General features: G+C 36.3%; 1 protein-coding gene across 2 annotated transcripts in view; it reads left to right on the top strand.

Moving 5' to 3' along the window:
• The window catches only part of MYL1 (myosin light chain 1), a 24,203-nt gene extending 3,095 nt beyond the window's left edge, over positions 1–21,108 (top strand). The window contains exons 1-7 of one of the 2 annotated variants that reach the window (XM_032413127.1): positions 9,726–9,797; positions 10,575–10,599; positions 14,859–15,002; positions 17,035–17,208; positions 17,659–17,736; positions 19,961–20,003; positions 20,804–21,108. In XM_032413127.1, coding sequence (XP_032269018.1) covers positions 9,795–9,797; positions 10,575–10,599; positions 14,859–15,002; positions 17,035–17,208; positions 17,659–17,736; positions 19,961–19,989 — 453 coding nt within the window. In that variant the 5' untranslated portion in view covers positions 9,726–9,794 and the 3' untranslated portion in view covers positions 19,990–20,003; positions 20,804–21,108. Of the gene's footprint in view, positions 1–9,725; positions 9,798–10,574; positions 10,600–10,852; positions 10,881–14,858; positions 15,003–17,034; positions 17,209–17,658; positions 17,737–19,960; positions 20,004–20,803 lie in introns of those variants that run through there. The other variant, XM_032413044.1, reaches the window with a different exon arrangement.
• The last annotated feature ends 1,539 nt before the right edge of the window (positions 21,109–22,647 follow it).

Here is a 22,647-nt window from a genome sequence, read left to right on the forward strand (position 1 = left end):
TGAGTGCTGTGAATTGTGCAAGACTATTGAATCACAGATCTGTACCTATGAAACAAATAATGCAATATATGTTAAGAAAAAAAAAAAAAGAAGAAGAAGAAGAAGATAGCAGGAGGGCAAGAATGAAGGGGGGGAATCGGAGGGGGAGATGAACCATGAGAGACGATGGACTCTGAAAAACAAACTGAGGGTTCTAGAGGGGAGGGGGGGTGGGAGGATGGGTTAGCCTGGTGATGGGTATTAAAGAGGGCACGTTCTGCATGGAGCACTGGGTGTTATGCACAAACAATGAATCATGGAACACTACATCAAAAACTAATGATGTAATGTATGGTGATTAACATAACAATAAAAAATTTAAAAAAAAAGAAATCCGGCTGTCCTTTAGACTTTGAGTAATGCCAAAGTGTAAGGATAATTATCTCTGTGTAGGACTACAGGCATAGGAATAGTAATATTTAATTCCTCAATACTATTCCTAGCTAATATCTATGTTCCACCATATAATATACCATGTTTATCAGCCATATATTTAACTCCCCATAAACTCTGAACAATCTTTAATATTGTTAATTAGTTTTATCAATTTCTGTAATGTGCTTTCCAACCTGATTTCCTAGTTTGTTGGTTATTTAGAACATTTGTTCAGTTGTTCTAACACAAAACCTTTGATATTCATGGAGGGAATGCTTACCTGATGTCCTATGCCCATGAATGTTCTATAAGTACCCTTTTCAAAAACACAAAACTGCTGATATTTGAACATTAAAGTTGCTGTCCTGGGTGGTTCTAAGCACTCTTTGCTTTCAGAGAGCTGACACTTCCAACAATGATGCCCAGGCTAAAGAACACTGCCTGACAGAATCTCAAGTGTAAGACTTAAAATCCACCATAAGTATAGTTGCAGGTGCAAACATAAGAATTAACACCTGCTGCCCAACACTTCAGCCAAGTGTTGAAATGATGAAAGAAAACAAGTAATGAGATGACTATGTGCCTAGATTTTTAAAAATCTTCAATGTGTAAGTAAATGTTTTGCATGATGCATGCCTTAGTTGATATGCCAGGATTGCTATGAGGTGATGAGACTTTGAATTGTGTCTTTCCCAATGTGCTGCTTAAGTTTTAATTCTCACCATATTCACTGTAATCAATCAGGTCATCTCTGACTAGATACTGCAGGCAAAATTACAAAAAGTGGTAAAGGTACAGAATGCATTGACAGAAACTCATCCGATAAGAAATCTCAATAATTTACTGCACAGTTGGGGAGATTTAAGCTTTCAATTTAATGGGTAATGTGGAAATAGAGCATTCCCAATAAATACATCTATTTACTGATGGGTATTCAGTGGAGGCAAATATTCTGTATACATTTGCAATACCTGACTTGTTCTGGTCAAGGTACAGGATTGTCTGTATTAATCTACAAATTCTTTTTTCTCGGCTCCAATAAGGCTAATACAAACCCAGTCCCACTTTGAAGAATTCTTGGGAAAAATCAAATGAAGTAATGGCCCATGAAAGGCTTTGAAAATTATAAAGTTCTTTGTAATATAATAATAAATATGCATTGAGATTTAACTCTGTGCCCTATTATCTTATTTAATCCTCAAAACAGTATATTGAGGTTGTTTTTAGCCTCATTTTGCAAGAAAAGAAACTGAGCCTAATAAGGTTCAGTGCTATGTCCACGATCAAATAACTGGGTGATGGAGCTAGAATTTAACCTCTCAGCCAAATCCAGAGTCAACTGTGGTAATCATATCCTAAACCACCTCCTGTTTATAAAGAGTAAGTTCTGTTAAGAATGCATGAAGAAGGGGTGCTTGGGTGGCTCAGTCGGCTGAGTGGCTGACTCTTGATTTCAGGTCAGGTTATGATCTCGGGAGCCTGGGATCAAGCTCTGCGAAGGGCTCCCCGCCCAGCAGGGAGTCTGCTTGAGGACTCTCTCCCTCTCTCTCTGCTCCTCCTCTTGCTTGCATTCTTTCTCTCTCTCTCAAATAAATAAATAAATCTTAAAAAAAAAGAATGCATAAAGAAGGGGCACTTGGGTGGCCCAGTTGGTTAAGTGTCCGACTCTTGATTTCAACTCAGGTCATGATCTCAGGGTTGTGAGATCAAGCCCCATGTCAGGCTCCACGCTGGGAGTGAAGCCTGCTTGGGATTCTCTCTCTCTCCCACTCTTAAAAAAAAAAAAAAAAAAAACCCTAATGTGTAAAGAAGCCTTTTTTTATTCTTAAGGGTGTGAGATAGAGTGGACCTCATATCACCCTGCACAACCCTGTGTAGCCAGTGGAGGGAGTGACAGGCACACATCAAAGCAAGTTGACCTAGACTTTTGACCTTGGCAGTCCACTACTCTGTTCTCCGCAGCTCTCCCCTATCTCTGCACCTGTCACTGAAAGGTTGAGTGTTCTCTTTTACAGCTAGAAGGTGGAAAGACCTAGAAAGACTCTTAGTCACTTTGCTCTAGCTTCCTATAAAAAGTTGTAAATGGAACATGGGTATTTTTTTAAAAAGGTTGCTACGAGAGTAGATTAGTAGTTGCCAGGGATGGAGCTAGGGGTGGGGAAAATGAGTGAAGGTGGTCAGAGGGTACAAACTTCCAGTTATAAGATAAATAGGTTCTGGGGGCGCCTGGGTGGCTCAGTCGTTAAGCGTCTGCCTTCGGCCCAGGTCATGATCCCAGGGTCCTGGGATCGAGCCCCGCATCGGGCTCCCTGCTCCGCGGGAAGCCTGCTTCTCCCTCCCCCACTCCCCCTGCTTGTGTTCCCTCTCTCGCTGTGTCTTTCTCTGTCAAATAAATAAATAAAATCTTTAAAAAAAAAAAAAAAAAAGATAAATAGGTTCTGGAATCTAATATACAACATAATGACTATAGTTAACAATACCATATTGTATATTTTAAAGTTGCTAAGAGAGTAGATCTTAAAAGTTCTCACCACATACACACACACATACATACTTTTTTAATTTAAAAAAAATGTGACATGATGAATATATCAACTATCCTTATTGTGGTGATCATTTCACAATATCAAAATCATCACATATCAAATCACACTGTACACCTTAAATTTACACTGTTATGTCAATTATATCTCAATACAGCTGGAGAAAATAAACTATACCGAAGTATTTTTAAATGCTCTTAAATGTAATGAAACAGACAAATTTTTTAAAATAATTTTTGTTTTTTTAATTAAATATACACATACCAAAACTGACCTCCAAATTTTGCCATCAGGCTAATATTCTAACAAAGGTATGGGATCTCTATTTTGTTTACAGATAGATAGCATGATTGAAACTGGGAAGAAATATCAGCCATATATCCTTTAGAGTGATATGTAGAAATATAATACCACATGTATAATGATTAAATCTTAACCTTAACTAGCTTGAGGAAAAGAACTAGAAAAAGAACACATATCATGAATTTCTGATTAGAAGGAATGGGTGAAAATATTTATAAGTTGTCTCTAAGTTTTCTTTATGTAATTTTAAGAGTTTATCATTTTTGAGGCACCTGGGTGGCCCAGTCAAGCATCCAACTCTTGATCTCAGTTCAGGTCTTGAGCTCAAGGTCTTGAGCTCAAGTCCTACATTGGGCTCTACACTAGGTGTATAGCCTACTTTAAAAAAAAAAGAAAAGAAAAGAATTTGTCTTTTTTTTACCCTGGCCTTTCAATAATATGAATTAATTTTTAATACAACTATAATGTAACAAATTTCAATATCAGTCCATTTGCAGTGTGAATACAATAACCTCAGGAGCAAATAAAAAATTATTTGAGATTACCACTAGGTATCAATATCAAGTTTCCACTCTCAAACATCTATGATGTACAAGAAGAGAACAGGTGGAATGGAGTGGGAAAGTACTAAAGGACATTCTGTAACTCTCTAAAATTATATTTTGAATTATACGTAACTGCATAATGTCTTTGCAAAGTAAAATGCAGTTTGGAAAGGAATAGATATGTTCACCAATTAATAGTGAATAGCCCTTTTAATTGCAAAGATAATGAAATCTTTGCAAGACAAGGAGACCACAAAGTGACAGTGCCAAATTTAGACTCTTGACATTTTAATGTTGCAAATGAACCCCCGGCAAGTTGTCTTTAGAAGACGTTCCATAATTACCCAGCATTAAGCACCATCTGACTCATGGAAATTATGGAAAGGATTATATTTAGTCTGCTGATCCTACACTTTCTTCTGCTTCTCCTCATACTGAAATACTTTTTGTATGAAAATAAGATCTGCTATAGTTTGTTTCTACATCAACTTCTACAGTTTGTTTCTCACTCCAAATCAGAATTTGGAAGGCAAAAGTTGAAATATACAAGTAGTCATGGCTTTAATTATACTAGTTAAAAATTTAAACTATATGGATGATAAGTCCTTGCTCTTCTGGTCATAAATTGATAATAGTGAGTTGAAGCCAGAGGGAAAAAATATGCCCTAAAGATAAAACCACATCTTATTCAACTGTATATTCCTCCTTTCACTGTGGCAAGTGAAGTCTTTGCACCTAGTAAGTGCCCAATGGTACATTTTCTCTAGTTTTTAAAACATCTGCTTCACTTGAATTCAGTGTTATGAAATTATATTTTAACCTCTCTTTTTCTAGATTACTTCAAAATAATGTTACTTCTTGAGTTTTTAGCACCATGCCCTTTTCCATTAAAAAAGCAAGTTGAGGTTGTTTCTACTGTCAAAAGCATGGAAAACTCATAACATTGCAGAACCATAGTAACCCTAGAAATCACACAGTATAATATTCTATATTTGAGGAAGCCATGACCCAGATAAGAGAAGTTATTTAATCAAAAGACACACGCTTTATTATCACAGAACAAAATTCTGCATACCTCAATCCCTGTCTAGTTCTCTTTCCACCATATGAAAAGACCTGAAATCTCTAAAATGGTAATGCCAATATTGATATATCCCTCTGGTCACAAGAGGAACTTTCATTCCAGATAAGTAGGAAAAAGCGGATACTTTTAATTTCTTAAAACACATACACCAAGAATTTTTCTAAGCTCCTATTTTAAAAATAAAAAGAGGAAGGAAGGAACAAAAACACAACTTGGATTTCTAATAAATTACAAACAAACAAGTGTACAAAGTGGAGGAAGTACAACTCTTAAATCTTAAATCTATCAATTATTAACCATAAGAAAGCTAATGAAAAATCTGAAAAAGTATAGATTTAGGTCACATTTTAAAATTTTTATTAAAATTCGGGCACCTGGGTGGCTCAGTTGGTTAAGCGACTGCCTTCGGCTCAGGTCATGAACCTGGAGTCCCTGGATCGACTCCCGCATCGTGCTCCCTGCTCGGCAGGGAGCCTGCTTCTCCCTCTGGCCCTAACCCCTCTCATGTGCTCTCTCTCATTCTCCCTCTCTCAAATAAATAAATAAAATCTTTAAAAAAAAAAGCTATTTAAAAAAAATTTTTTTATTAAAATACACTTAGGCTTCTCATTAATTCTTATAGGTGTGAATTGTGTTATTTTAAATAATTCAGCGTTTGCTCTAACGTGACCAAATTCAGTTTTGACTAGTCCACACTTTCTGAGCACAGAATTACTCATTTCCCCTTCTGTTCAGATCAATGTATCCAGTACAGCCGTCTATTCTCTCTTATATTAGACAGGCTGGACTGGTATTGTATTCTTAATTTCTTGTTGTACTTAATTTCTACTTTTTATAACACATTATAGTCACCAGCCTAAGTATATCCTTTGTTGAGGTAAAAAAAAAAAGATGCAATGAAAAATATTTATCTCCTTTAAATGAAGTGAGTTATTCTGAGGCACAAAACTCTTTATTTCCAAAATGGTATTTCTGCTGGCCTTTTATGGTGAGTCCTGGTAACTCTGAGATTAGAGTGAAAATTAATCATCTAAATTTTCCTTAGGTTTTGCATACATCCTGGGTCTTTAGAGGCCTCTCTGTCTGGCATTAAATTAGAGAATGTGCAGCAATGTTTTCTTGCTTGAATATTGGCTCTGGTGAGATTAACTTCTTTAACTTAGCCTTACCAGTCATTAGTCTCATTCCGTCTTGCAGGGAAGATGAAGTTGTTTAAAGACTATAGTCTGTGTTCCTTCCTAGGGCATTTTCACCTGTATTCAACATCACAGGTCTCCCAGATCCTCCTTAATTATAGCTTTTCTTGTTATGCTAAAGCTTAACATACAGCAATTTCAGAGCCTTTTGATTAAATTCATTTTAATATTTTCCCTATAAATTAATTCCTTCTGTATACCAGAAGCTTTACCTTGTTTTTAATCAGTTAACCAAACATCATGATTACTAATAGAAAAACGCTTCTCGAAGTGAGAAGAGATCTGTAAACATTGCAATAAAAAATCCTTTTCAGTACCAGTAACAGTCAACTACTATTTACCTAAATCCAATATCAAAGAGCACATGAGTCCCAAAAATGTGGAATATAGTTATTAGACTAACAGTCTAATACAGATATCAGGCTAAGATAGAAAAGCCCTGTTAAAAAGCAAATCAAGGGTTGGCAAATGAGAATTCCTGATCATAAACTTTATATAAAATGTAAGGAAAGGCTCTGGAAATATAAAGGCACATATATCAATAATTCAAAATGAGCAATGAGCGTGCCTAGTATGTGCTTGGCAGTTCTAGATGCTGGGCGTGTAGCGCTGGGGGGAGATCATATGAACCATCTGCAGAATGGAAGCTCTTTGAAGGAGATGATGAAGTCTCTTCCCTCAGGGAATATAATATTCTAGAGGAGAAGCTCATGTTTGAAGGAGGAACTTACTATACATGTGTCCTAATGATTTTAATTTATTGCAAATCTGCTGAACTAATATAGGCAAACAAGGTATTTTATAGAGATATGGGGAATAAAATATAAGAATAAGGCAGAGGCCGCTCTCTAGATGGCAGGAAGAAATTGGGGTGGGCCCATGTCCAATTTGCATCATGGACAAAGGTAAATGGCTTTCAGTAATGGCCTGGGTTTTCCAGAAGTTTACAACCAGGAAGGTTAAACATCTTTCAGTTGGAAGAAAGGAGCTAAGTAAATAGAAAGAAAAGGTCCTTTCAAGAGAAGATTTTATCAGGACTTTGAATATTTAATTTCTAAGAAACAGAGATGAGAGGAGAGCATTCCAGATAGAAGAGACTTAAGTCTAATTTTTAAAACAAACCACATGATGACACAGCAAACTGAGTCCAAAATCAGCTGACATTTTGTATTTATATCATGCCTTGTTCAAAGAGCTGATTACTTCATCACTACAACACCAAGAAAGAGATGCAAGAGAAACTTTTCATCATTTGTGAATATACCAGAGATAAAGTAACATTTCCCATTTAGTCTATGAGCACAGCATTCACCTCTTTTAACTTTTAAACTATAGTTTATTCTCTAGGATGGACTACACTCTAGCCTTTTCTACTGTTGGCAGTAACTTGCTTACATGTTTACTTTGATTTTCAATAGGTACAAAAAATCTAAACTCTGATCTTCTCTGTGGTAAAGATATACAGAAAAAATAGAGTGAAATAGTTTGACAACTGCCTGTCACTTCTATTTTAATAATAGCAAACCTTTGGGCGCCTGGGTGGCTCAGATGGTTAAGCGTCTGCCTTCGGCTCAGGTCATGATCTCAGGGTCCTGGGATCGAGTCCCGCATCGGGCTCCCCGCTCCTTGGGAGCCTGCTTCTCCCTCTGCCCCTCTCTCTCTCTCTGTCTCTCATGAATAAATAAATAAAATCTTAAAATAATAATAATAATAATAATAATAGCAAACCTTTACATAATATCCAAGTGGTTAGGAATAGCTTATTTATAGCATAAATACAACTTTTAAAATGACTTTCCAGTTTACTCCACAGATTTTATACAAATTGATATTTTATATGAATTTGAGGACACATTTTTCTACTCAAAAAAAAAGAAAAGAAAAGAAAATGAGCATTCTGTAGGGCAATTTTGATGGCTTATTTGTTTATTTGTAGTTATTAATTCTACTAAAGATATATACTAGTTCTCAATATTAATCATAGGGCAATTCAAATTTAATGACACAATACATAAATATAATTACAAGACTAAAAAGAACACAAAGAAACATGGTCTGCTCTCATGGCTTTAATTTGGGCATCAAAAATCATGAGACTCCAGGGTTGATGGAGGGAGGTAGGCAAGGGATGGGCTAAATGGGTGATGGGCGTTAAGGAGGGTACTTGTGATGAGCACTGGGTGTTACATGTAAGTGATGACTCACTAAATTTTACACCTGAAACCAATTTTAGCATATGTGTTAACTAACTTGAATTTAAATAAAAACTTGAAGGAAAAAAATCATGAGATTCCAAATTACACAATTATCAAAGGTGACAAATTTCCACCTTTGTCCCTCTCTTCCATTCCCCCTAATAATTTAAAGCATTTAAATTTTTCTGTTAGCTTCCATTTCTCATAAACTCTCAAAATGTTTATTTATGAAAATATGTTTTCCTCGGTAGTAGTATTTTTTAAATTATGTTTTTAATCCTCATTTTGACCCTATGAGATTTTTTTCACTACTTGTAAACTTTGGACAAAAATGATATGAAAAAAAGTGATATGCATTTAAATATTGATTTCTTCCTAAATGGCTTGAGGGAAAGCTGTAAAGTATTCATCTGTCTAGCAGGGGGAAACTTCATGCTTGGCATGACCATTCCTTTAAAAACAATTGCTGAGACAGCACTCAAATCAAAATTTATCTCCAACATTCTTTACACCTATAACCTGCTTTAGGTATGTAGAACACCGATAAACATGTCTGAACTTTAGTGGACATGCTAGGACTTATCTTTCCTAGTACCACTTTTCACAGTACCATTCTGAGAAGGGAGTTGCCCCCAATTTTCAGGTAAAATGCCATGAAAACCCATTACCAGCCAATCCCATAGACATGTTTTAAATCCTAAAGTATAAATTGGCATTCAACAGCCCCTGCTTTGGGTCTTTCTGGAGACTGAGGATGGAGGAAAATACCCACCCCTGGTGTAAGAAAGCTAAAGGAGAATGGTGAAAATGGAGCTCCAAACCACCCCTGGCTTAGATACACTCTCTACATCTCAGAGCACAACTTGCAAAAGAGTGGTCTTTAATGAGAGGTTTCAAGAAGGGATCGCATCGTCACTTGGGTGAACCCTAAGAAACACGAAGAATGCGCATGGCCTTTTCCAGTCCTCTGAACTTTACCACAAGGGACAGAGCTCCAGAGGATGTTCCTTCTATAGTCATTGCCATTTGAAACCCCAAGCCAGTCCCATCCAAAAAATTCCATTAAATATCAAAACTTGCTGACTCGAAGTTTGCAAAGTCCATAATTCACCAGGAGAAGGGGTCAGCCTGAGTGTGAAGGAAATTCTAAGCTCCTCTGCACTTGAACAAGTAAGAAGCTTCTTAAAGGAAGAGGCTCCAAGAGACCGTCTCAGGGATAAATACCATAAAAGTACTGACAGACTTCGGTCTCATTATGGCTGTCCACTCCTAGGTTCTGGTTGCCTAAAAATAGCCCTCAGGGTACAGAGCCCTCCTTCCCTTTGCCCTAAGAAAGCTAAAGAACCCTCCAAAGGGAGTGGCCATGTGTCTCTGAAACCTGATGCTAGCTGTGAGGTCACAGCTTCCCCAGCAATAAAAGGCAGCCTCAGGGAAGGAGGCCCCACTCAGGGACTGGAGCGGCCCTCAACTCACTCTTCAGCTTTGCCACTGTTCCGCAGCCCAGAGGCTCTGCCATGGTGGGTCCTAGGAGAAAACGGTTTGTCCTTTATAGGAGGATATGAATCATGCATATGACCTTTTTGAGTAGAAAGGCAGACAAGGAACAGAATTGAGGGGAGAACATATTCGGTGTAAGTCTATAGAATCTGCTTTTGCTTTTGGTTGAGGTGGGGTAAGGATAGAAGAGATTAATTCGAGCTATTATGTTAACTGAAAAAAATACATCTTACTCCCCAAAGCAGTACTTTATGCTTCACTAACTTTTGCTATATCACATTTATTCTATCTAACCGGGGGGGGGGGGGGGGGGGGGGGGGGGGGAGCAGAAACTGCTAGTATAGCAAAATATTATACCTTTAAAAACAGTCTGATGAAGATAACTAAAATTAAGTAAATTACTTCTGACACATTGAGCAAAAAGCTACTAGTTAAATAGAAGAAAGAATTAAGGAGATCTTTTTAATGCAGTGTATCTGTATTTCTGAATGCAGGGTATCTGAATTAGACATATCTTAAATACATCACAGGCTACTATATTATTCCAGGAAGTTATTTGACTTAGCATTTGTTAAATCATTGATTCATTGATGAAGATACAGAGAGATGTTCCCTAACTATCTTTCGCAATAGCTTATTTTTCCTAGATTCGAAAGTATCCTAAGGCAACCTTCTTATTCTATGACACCTACATGTCTTCTTAAAAGTCTCAGAACAGCGAGCACTCATCCTTCTGTCAATGCATTTGAAAGAGTACTAGTTGTTTCTTTCTTTCTCCCTCTCTCCTGCCACTGCAGTCCTTCAGCGCTGACCAGATTGCTGGTAAGTGAATGGAGCTTCTCTACTCCACACGTAGGCAGAGCACTGCCTCGTTTCTGAAATATCCCTTATCTCTAAGGCATGTTTCTGCATGGCTCAACCTGTTAGTGTCCAAGCTAAGCCTGAACTCTGAAAAGTTGGCTTACTTTTGGAACTTACCTTGAAGATTACTCAGGGAATGAGCCTGGATACACTTAAAAATCAGGATATTTTTGTTTGGTTAAAATATTCTTTGTGGTTAATTTCTTTCTAACAGATCGAGTTCTCTAAGGAACAGCAGGATGGTAAGTTTAAAAGATACAGTTGTTAATATGTGCACACTCATAAAGGCGGCATGTGAGAAAACCGACTCCCTCGGGATGAGATTAGCTCTTCCCAATCATCCCCACTGGTGTTGCCACTCTAAATATAAATGCTCTCAATCACTCTAAGTATAAGTTTTCTCAACGTGAACCCCCTGCTTATAATCAGTAATCAAAGGTTTAAGCAAACAAAAGACAGATACCATAAAATAGGTCCTTGTATTCACTGATTTCTACATAAAACCATTTTGATACAGTAGCCAACACCATATATATTACCCCAAAAAAGGCTGGAGATTTTGAATGGCTAATCTATTCATCAAATCCCTAAAGAAAGATTGGCAGGTCTGAATTGTTCAATCTAGAAAATAATATTGATTGTGAAACTGCCCAATTACCAGACCTATATAATTTCAATGGGCATGAGTTGAGAGAAGCAGGTGAAGTGGATATAGAATAAAAGTAAATTCAGAGACAAAGAAGGAGGAGTAATTTATCATAAAACTGCAAGGAACATTAGACATCTCCTGGTCTGTCTTTAGAAATACAAGACAGTCTCTCAAAGAGCTGATAGGACTTGCTCAAGGACCCAAAGTATTAGTAACAGGATCAAAATCTGGTATTAGTTTAAACTAATTAAAAATTTCATAAAAACAGTTACTAACCAGAAGACTTCAAACTCTTCAGATTCAAGAGAATCTGAGCAGTTTCCCTAACACTTCCACTTTTTCTCCTTCGGGCCTTTGGATCCAAGAGATCCCATGCCCCACAAGACGTGTTTGTTCTCTAGAAGTATAGGGGAGAATGCTTTATGGAGCGAAAGTGGCCCAAGTTCAAAGAAACGGATACAGAAGTACATCTATAGAAGGGAGAGGGAGAAAAAATTTGTTGAATGATAGCATATAAATTAGGATATTGGTCATAAAAATTAGTATGTATATATGTTATGATATGTAATATAGAAATAATTATAATTATAGGTGTTTAATAAGTACCTATGCAAATACTCGGTTCTCTACCTAAAAAATTCCACATTTTCAGTCTGTTTCAATGTCTAAAATATTCATGTTTGGACATCAATTAAGAAAAAAAGAAGCATATTTGCTGTAGTAGAAACTCACATGTATCTACATCATGGCTGATGGTCTCATGACAAGAGGTTAGGTGATTTGATGGCTCAGAACTCAAGAGCATTTGAAATTATACTACAAAGGACTGGTTGTTTTTATTATTGAAAACAGTGGTAACTCTAATTTGTTTGACTCTTAATGCATTTTTGAGTAGTGATGCTGCTACATTATCAGCTACTGCAACCCAGTCCTCTTAAAAATCTCATTTACAGTGTCATTTTGACCAGACTCTGGTGGGACAAAGCAACAGAAGACTTAAAAACCCCTGCAGGGACAGAGGGACTTACTGTTGACCATTAAACCTATAACTACATACGTGAACTAGGTTTTAGGTATAGAGGTTCAGGAAATGTTGGTGTGGTGGACTGGTTTTCTCTTGCCAGGAAAAAAAAATGGAAGCATTTGAAATTTAAATGGAAACACAATGCTCTCAAAAATGAATGAAAACTTCCTTCGTTTCCTTCCTTGTTCATTGATTAAAGAGTTTTGGTCATGGCTGCCCTATTTGAAAGTATCACAGGTTGCAAGGAAAGAAGAAGAAAAAAAACCAAAATTATTCACATTCTAAAGGTCTACGTCCTTTGCTGTCCAGTAGAGTTGCCACTTGGCCACATGTGGCTATTTAAACTTAAATTTTAATTAATTAAAATAAATACATTTAAAAATCTATTTTCTCAGTTGCACTAGTCATATTTCAGCACTCAGGGGCCACAGGTGGTTTTTTGGGCAGCCCAAAAATAGAACATTTTGATTGTCATAAAAAGGTCTAGAACAGTGTTGGTCTAGCCCAGGGGCTGTCAATTTTTTTTTGTAAAGGGCCAAATTGTCAATATGTTAGGGTTTATTGGGAGTACAGTCTCTGTGAAAACAACTCAACTCCATCGCTGAGGTTTAAAAACAGTCATAAACAATACATAAATGTATTATTGGCTGTATTCCAATCCCGCTTTATTTTACAAAAAGAGGTGCCCAGCCTGTAGGCAGTAGTTTGCTAATCCATTATTCTAGACTCAAGAGAATAAATCTTAAAAATCTGAGATAGGAAGAGCAGTATCTTTCTGTCCTAGGTGTTTAAATCAACAAAGGGTTAATGCCAGAGAGATTCTATTACAGCCCATAAAATCCTATCTCTATATCAGCATCTGACCAGGGTAATAGTGAGCCCTCTGAGCAATCTGCATGAAAGCCTGGAGCCAATAACAAGAATAGTTCAGTTTCACATGTCCCTTAGAAAGACAAAAAATAATATTTGACTAATGACCCCACTGTGCCTACAGCATGCTTTTTAGTTTAGGGGAATGATCTGTTACAGTCAAATTGCACACAATCTGAAGGGGAAATTTTAGCAAACAATGGCGACACGATCTATAGTTGATTGTGTATATAATGTCTGGTGCAACCTTAGATCAGGGGATGGACGGATGATAAAATAGGGTACTTTGCTGAGTAATCTATCTAGATGGCATCTTTTGATCTGAGGTCACTAATGGCCCAAATACACTTCTTTCAGCTCTACCAGTTCCTTCACAAATGGTTTTTTGAGTGTTGCTAGGATTAACTCCAACAAGTTGCCATCAGTACTTTTGGGTTCCCCAGAAAATTTAATTATATTATGTTTAGAAGTTTCAGTTAAAATGTCATTTCTGGCCCCTTAATCCATAGTACTACCCTTTTCTGTTTTTTTGATATACACTTCTTAATTCTGAAAGGCCAGAATAGCTCCACCAACAGAGAATGACAAAATTTAGGGAAAGTTAGCAATAGAGTGATTGTGATAAAAATAGACAACACTTTAAAAATATGTACTTACATGTACACACATGTAAGTACAAATTGACCTAGAAAAATCTGAATAAAATTGGTGGAGTCTACCAATGTGAACATTCTGGTTGTGATAGTATACTATAACTTCGCAAAATGTTACTACTGGGCGAAACTAGACAGAGTATTTAAGAGATCTCTCTGTATTTTTTTTTTTTAATTACCTGTGAACTTACAATTATCTACACAAAATTTTAATTAAAAATGTATACTTAAATTCTAAAGCTAATACAGCAACATGTTGTCATATGTATCATCTGAAGAAGAGTAAAGTTTAAAAAGATTATCATAGTGATAGATCCAAACAAGTATTTCTCCTTCCAAACTGATTATACTAGGAGCCTATTAAAGTCATACACTGGTCAAATGACACTCTAGAACTTAAAGGTTTGTTTCACCTTTCTAATTTTTTTTCCTGAAAAATGAAGTTGCTCCTGAAGATAACTAGTCAAGGGGAGAGTCTAGGAAATTTGTGCTTCAAGAGGAGGTTTTTCTAAATAATTTGAGAAATCTGGATTAACCTCATGTAACACATCTCTGATTGAAAATTTGTTTTCTTGAAATTTTATTAACTATCTTAATTATGAGGAGTTCTTAAGATTTCTCAAGACCTCAGAATTTCTTAACCCAGTCCTGCTTCCCAGGCAGATGAAGGAAATATGAATAAATATGACAAGGAGCTTCAATTTCCATATCTGATTAATAATAATATATGATTCGAAGTTGGAAGTGCTGTTTTAAAGCAGTCCAAAAAAGAAATGTCAAAAAGGATTGCCAATGGCAGTTTGAGCTAGGAAAAGGGAGCGTCCAAGGATAACTTAAGTGGTCACAAAAGTTGAGAAACAGAGGAGAGTGTGAACTGGATTCTTGATGGTAGACTGGAGATTTGTAAGTGGTTACAAAATTTGAAAAACAGAGGAGAGAGTGAACCGGATCCTTGATGAAGTTAGGGGTAATTTATAGTTCTGAAGGAGAAAAAAAGCACCCTAATGCTTCTTGCTTCTTGCAGAATTCAAGGAGGCGTTCCTCCTGTTTGATAGAACGGGTGAATCTAAGATCACCTTAAGCCAGGTCGGTGATGTTCTTCGAGCTCTGGGCACAAATCCCACCAATGCGGAAGTCAAGAAGGTGCTGGGAAACCCCAGCAATGAAGGTAACCAAGCAGCTGGGAAGCAAGCTCGCACACGCACATGAGAGAGAGAGACAGAGAGAGAGACAGAGAGGGAGAGCACGCGCGCATGTATGTAAGAGAAAGAGAAATTTACTGAGAAATAAGATCCACAGAATAGAGTTTAATTTGCTCCTGATGGTAAGTGTGCCTCTTGGCTGTCTAGAATCTCAGTTTTTTCCTCATAAAATAAGTTAACCTTCCTTTGAGAATTTGTAAGCATGATAAAATTTCATGCTAATGAAATAATACCTAAAGCTAACATTGTCATCATCATCATCCTACCTAAGGTTCATAATTTAAAGGTTAATGAATGAAATAATATCCAAATCTGCACATTTTTCTCAAAACTTCAAAGGCAAAAACACATTTTGACAAAAATGTTAACTATGGCTAAAACACAATATACTTTGTAAGCAACTCAGTAGCAACTCACTGACAAAAGCTGTGGAAATAAAATCTCAATGCTCTCAGGAGGTTGAAAATACCTGCTGACTTTGCCCAGTGCTCAGTCTGTGACCATCTTAAAAGTAACTCAGCTCTCCTAATTAAGAATCGACAGAATGTCACTGTAATAAGAGTATTTTCTATTTCCAAAGAACTACAAGAAGACTTAAAAATCTAAGCCCAAACCTATAAACCCCTCAAGCAAATCCTGTGACAAAAGACTGAGATATGTAAGTGGCACCATCGTAGAAGTCATTTGCTCGATACAGTAATCCAGTTATTAGTATGGAACAAGAAAAAATTTTTCTGATCCCAATGGTTCACGGCAAAGGGTAATAGTCTATTGGAGAATACCACCCTGAACAAAAGACATGAGACAACACTGGAATTTTTTCAAGTAGATATTTGGGCTGTTTATCTTTGCCATGAGGGGAAAGAAAGAGGGGAAAGCAAAAAGCAAATAATCTCATTTTTCTCTTGATAACTGAAAAGACTATTCTCCTTTGTTACCAAAGTGGGAAGGAGTGGATTTGATTTCAAGCAAACCTACCTCTAAATCAGTCTCCTGGAATTTTTCTCAAACTTCATTTTCTTTAGAGGAAAATGTCCAGGTAAATCATGCAAAAGGTAGCTGAGAGCATGAGATAAAGTGAGAGAACAACAGCTAGATCTTATTCTATAGATGTCACTTTCTAACTTACCAAAACATCCATCTTCTTTAGAATTATTAGGTAAATATTCATTTATTCAGTGTTCAAGTTTGATCTTTTTAATATTATTCCATTTTTATTCTATGAGGAAAGACTAGTAAAAGGGAATTTTAATTTTAGGGTTACTTAACTTTATCCATTCACATCCATCTGGATAGTCTCTTTGATACTTTTGTTGTGAATGCAATTTACCTTACCATACTGAAGAAAACCTTACCATCCCCAGACCTCTAAACTGCAAAGAAGTCAGGAGATCACAAGGAATTTGACATACACACTCTCCTCATAGGCTTCTTTTTTAAAGTTATTTAAATTTAAGGAAACTGAAAGCTCTACAAAAGCTCAGGACAAAGGAGGCATATATTTTAAGTTAAGTTTTACTGTATTTATATGCTAATGGGTTTGTTGTATCAGTATATTTTTTGCATTGCTTCTCTGGTATTTATAGAAAATATTAAATTGACCATACTAATAAAAAGTAGCTAACACTTATTCAGCACTCAGTTTATCCCAGGTATTATAATATGTTTTGCAGGTATTATCTCATTGAGTGCTCACACTAACACTACGAGGAATCTCTATTTTACAGGTGAAAAAGTTGAGGTACAAAAGGATGAAGAAAGTTGCCCATGATCACATAGTTGTAAATGGTGGATTGGGGATAAAAGCTTAAGCACGAGGACTCCAGAGCTCATGTTATTATCTATTACCAATTTTTTGTCATCAGCAATTTACCAACTGAAATTTAAGCTATATGAAGATATTTTAGATCTTCTGGAATGAACTCTCAAGTTTAATTTGTGATTTAGAAATGACATTTTATGGTAGCTAATAACTCTCTCAACTGCAATTTCTTCCAGAGATGAATGCCAAGAAAATTGAGTTTGAACAATTTCTGCCCATGATGCAAGCTATTTCCAACAACAAGGACCAGGGCACTTATGAAGACTTTGTTGAGGGTCTGCGTGTCTTTGACAAGGAGGGCAATGGCACAGTCATGGGTGCTGAACTCCGCCATGTTTTAGCCACATTGGGTAAGGAAAATTTATTTCAATGGACTTAATAGGACAGAATATATAGGAAAGAGCATGATTAGGGGGATCAAGTTCTAACAGAACAGGTAGGGGGTAAAGCTAAAAGATGAAAAAGAACAGTCAAAAATTAATGACCATTTCCACTGGCCTCAGCATCAATGAGTTTGGGGGAAATGGTAACTTAAGTTACTAGTAATGAATAAGTAAAGTAAAACATCGTAGTTCTTACAGGATAGAGTTTTGATGGTCAGGGATAATATGTATTTAATTCATTCACTTAAAAACAATTCATTGACAATATACTAAGTACCAGAGGAATAGGATGGGCTTGATTTCTGTCCTCCAAGAGCTTAATCATAGTCTCCAGAAACCCAAAACTGATCACTTATGATGGAATTTAGAAAATATCCCCTGGCCTTCTTTCTGAGCAAAGAGTTTTTGTTTCATCAGGTGAAAAAATGAAAGAGGAGGAAGTGGAAGCCCTGATGGCGGGTCAGGAGGACTCCAACGGCTGCATCAACTATGAAGGTACCATCTCATGTGCTTGGTGCTCACAGCAACTCTTAACGGATGGCATTGTTGATGGACTCCTCGTGAGCTTAAAATGACTTTTTTGTCTTTGCTTCTCTCATTGAACATACTCACGTTTTTTTTTTTTATTATTATCAATCAATTATACAATAACTCTAAGAGTCTGACTGTATACCTAAGATTTTTATTCCAGTGGGCTTTGACATGCCTATGCATTGTGATACAGCTTACAATGTGTTTTCACGTGTATTTTTTTCTTTCTAGATCTTTATAAAATCTCTGTAAGATAGACAGGGTTTGTGTCAGAATGAAGTGTAATAGAATATGAAAGTTGGAGAGATCTCAAAATCCTTTACAGCAAGCAATTATGAAAATGAGGAAGCTGAGGGCCAAAGAGGTCTAGTTACTGCATGAAGATCACATCATAAATGGAAGGGCTGGTGCTAAAATTTCGTTCTTCTTCTTGTCTGGTGTTTTTGCTTAAATCAAAGTCATCTCATGGCTGACTATCTATGTCCTGCTACCAATTTACAGCAGCTTCACCTAGGGGGTCTGAAAAACAACACACCCCACAAAATAAAGATGCAAAATAAAATTACATGATATAATCTGTAAATTTTAAAATTTCCAGTAAAATTGAGAAACTTATCTATCCTCCCAAAAAGACTAACCTGGCCACTTTTCAACAAAGCTATGCTGATAGCTTTGATGTAAATGTAGACTTATGAAGTCTAATGACTGGGGAAAAAGTAAGAAAAGCAGAGAGAAGAGAGGGAAGGAAAGGAGGGAGGGGGAAAGAAGAAGAGAGGAGAGGACAGAAGAAAAGGAAAGCAGTCAGCCAAGCACATCGTCACTGACAATCTTGATTAAACTTTACTTTTTTCCCATAAACGTTTTACATTTGGTTATTGCCATAAAACCATTACATAAAAGAAGAATCATTTAATAAATATTGTTTGGACAAGTGAAGAGTCATCTAGAAAATAAAGTCATATCTGGATCTCATACCAGAATAAATTTCAAACGGTTCAAAAATTTAAATGTAAGAGCTGAAAGCATAAAAGCCATGGACAAATTATTTTATAACTTTGAGAGTGGGAAGGTGTTTCTAACGCTGATAAAAACCCAGAAGGCATTACAAGTTTTGATAAATGCAACCACATAATTTTTTTTTAACTCCATATGGCAGAAGCCACCAGAAGCAAAGTCAAAAGACAAATAGCAAACCATAAAAAAAGTAATCAGTATCAGCAAAAGCTCATTTTCCTAATTAAAACAAAAACTACTGCAAATTAATAAAAAGACTACAACCCAATAGAAAAATTAACAAGTACATAAACAATTCACAGAGAAAGAAATAAAAACTATCTATCAATATAATATGCTAAACTTCACTACTAATAAAAGAAATGCAGATTAACACTACATGGAGATACCATTTTTCAATAAGATGATTGCCAAAGATTAAAAGTTTGACAACACTTTGGGTTGAGGAGAGTGTGTGAAAACAGGTAATCTCATGCATTCCTGTTGGGAATGTCAATCATTAAAACCCCGATACAGTGAGGTAGTATTAATAATCCTAGCAAATCTACATCATGGGATGTGGTTTTTAGATATACTTGCACTCAAGTGAAATGAGTGATACGTGGTTATTCATTACCGTGTTGTTGGTAAATATTTGAACAACTTAATGTCCACCAATATAGGATGTATCAACGAGATTCTGGTATATCTACAGAATGAAATTCTCTACAGTGCCCCCAAAATAATGATACTCTTGTTTACGGTCATTCAGTGAGAAAAGCAAATGCAAAAGAGTGTGTAGAGTATGCCACCATTAGGGTGAAAGAGAGTTTTAGAAACAGATATTTGTATTTTCTTATACATGTATAATAGCTCCACCAACTTTTCTGTAAAGAGGAACTAGGTAGATGGGAGACAGTGGTGAGGAACAGTCTGTTTTTGTTATAAGCTCTTTCATACTCTAAAGAAAACTTTTAACCATGTGAATGTACCACTTCTCCCAAAAAAAATGAAATTTACAAAGTCAGGAGAAAAGCCATGAATCCAGGATGAAGAATTGTGGACTGCACTGAGCTTAAAACAATAAATGCTCCTATTATCGCTGAGAAAAATTAAGATTGAACTTACTTGCTAAATCTCTCTTTCATTAAACTTGATGGTCTTCTAACTTAAACTGTCTGTATTATGCCCACAGCTTTTGTCAAACATATCATGTCCAATTAAATGGAGCTCTCAAGGTAAATATTTTGCTTTTTATTACATAAGGCTTTCTTGATATTGTGTTTTTAGAAAATTCAACAGCTTCACTTTATGTGCTGTAAACATAATTAGTATTAGTTCTTAGTTAAGATTTATTTATATTAACCAGAAAATATCAACTCTTTTCAACCCATCTCAACTCCTGAAATGGGTTACTTGGGAATAGAGCATTTTTGGGGGGCGCCTGGGTGGCTCAGTTGTTAAGTGTCTGCCTTCAGCTCAGGTCATGATCCCAGGGTCCTGGGATCGAGCCCCTCATCGGGCTCCATACTCAGCAAAGAGCCTGCTGCTCCCCCTGCTTGTGCACTCTCTCTCTCTCTCTCTTGCTGTCTCTCAAAAAATAAATAAAATCTTTAAAAAAAAAAAAAAGGAAATAGAGCATTTTGTATAAGTGTAGAAGCAAAAATTTCTGAGATGTTTGCTGCCCTCTGTAAACCTTAGCTTTGATTGTACTGTAATTACGCAGTGGAGATTCAACAAGCCAGGGACTAGTTAATGAATTTAGCTGGAACATCACACTAATAAAAGTATGAGCCTAAGTTCTTTGACTAATTGATACAGTTTTTAACAATTACTGCTCTAGAAAACCAGGTTATCACAGTTCAAAGTTAAGCACTTGCAACTAGATTATTACAAGTAGGAAATGGCTTACTTTCGAAGTGCTGTTCATTCTGTGCTTTTTCTTCTTTTGTACTTCACGTTATTTCCTCCCCAGCTTTCTTTCTGAAAAGATGCAATCAACATTTAACTCAGTTTCCCTTTTCCTTTCCCAATCAAGGATTGTTTACGAAGACTGACTGGAAACTTCTTGCAATAACACCCATGACTTACTGTACAGACCTGCTTACCATCATTCAGACAACAAAACAACATGGACCGTTCTAGACTGAAGGACTCCCTGAATTTTTATATACTTCACGTTCCTCTCTGAATTGTATTCATACCACACAAATCAAGTGTCTCCTGCTCTAGACGAGAAGGATAAAATACTGACAACCTCAAATTCAAGTACCACTCTTCATTTTCCACCAGGGGTCAATGAACATCCTTAAAATACTAAATCAATAAATAATTTTGGTCAGTCTGGAATGTTCCAGTTGCGTTGTGTTTTTTATCTTCTTGCTTAGGGAAAGTAATTTTTAAATTTTCAATTATTTGTTACTGTACAGAATATGGATGAATTGTAAAATTTTAAAGAATAAGTCACTGCAGTCTACATAGCAATAACATACTGAATCATCATCATCATCATCATGTTACTGAAAAAGTGAGAGAACTGAGGAAATTCAGATAGGATCAGAGACACCTTCATATAACCTATCCAGGTAATTTAAGGTTAAAGCAGATTTTCTGTTTTGTGTAAATCATCATATATGTGGCTTGACCTATCATTTCTAGTGACAATCTGGCCTATTCATAAGAAAAAGGCCTAATAAGCTATCGCTCCTTCTCAGTGAATGTCCTCAAGGTTAAAATTTAAAGTGACCTTTCGGCGGTTTAAAAAAAAACAAAAAAACAAAAAAACCTCTGCAGATAAGATTGTTACTCAGGAACTCAAGATCCTGTGCGTTAATATTCTCTCTCCTGCTATGATCCCTGCTACTTTGCATGTCCACATCCCCGAATTTTGGTTCAATCTCTTAACACATGTCCTAAATGGTAATACCAATGGATAGAAAAGTTCAGAGTGTAAACTTACTTTGCCATCTCATAATGCTATCACGTATCACTTTTTCTTTAGAACAGAGGCAGAATTTGCAAGTTAATAGTCAACTATGCAGAAGAGAGAAAGTGATAAATAGTTCTCCCACTCTCTAAAAAGATATCCGTAATATATAGGATTATAAAATCTCTGAAAAGTACCTGCCTGCCTATCCATTTTTGGAAGCTGAAACTTCTTCCTGATGTTGAGCACTTCAGGTCAATGTGCTCCTTCCATCTTTAGCAAAGGTCACTCAGATTCCAGTAGCCAACAGCTTCAACTTTCACCTATGCTTTTGTAGCCAAGATGATGTCGAGACATCACAATCCCTCTTTTAAGGAAAATTCACCATGGCCTTAAGATCCTTAAGGCCATGTTTGCCTAAGATCAGGAATTTGAAATTTCACACGGCACTGTCCAATAGAACTTGCAGTAAAAACAGCAATGTATAAATATGTACATTGTCCTATTTGGTAACAACTAGCCACATGTAGCTGCTGAGCACTTGAAATTAAATTTTTAATTGATTTCAGTAGCTAAATGTGGCTCATGAATACCATATTGAACAGCATTAGGTTTCAGTATATATTTATATTTGGTTGTCACATCAGGCGATAAAAAAATGTTTTTTAAAAAATAATGAATGTCACTGTGTAGAGAAGTTGACTGGTATAAATAGTCCAATCATAAAAGGCTCATTTTTGTTTTGGAATACATAGCTAAATTTCCCATCATCTACACTTCTTTAACATTATTCAGTTAGAAAAATGTGATGCCTACAAGGTACTTTTTAGTCTCAAGGTTTAGCTTTAATGTTTTTCCCTCAAGACCTTATAAAACTGCTTTAACTCCCAGTGGAATAACATCTTGTACACTATCATGGGACTTAACCTTATTAAATTACCATGTGTGAAATGCCC

Source organism: Phoca vitulina, unplaced genomic scaffold (genome assembly GCF_004348235.1).
Source record: "Phoca vitulina isolate PV1807 unplaced genomic scaffold, GSC_HSeal_1.0 scaffold1, whole genome shotgun sequence".
Classification (NCBI taxonomy): Eukaryota; Metazoa; Chordata; class Mammalia; order Carnivora; family Phocidae; genus Phoca; species Phoca vitulina.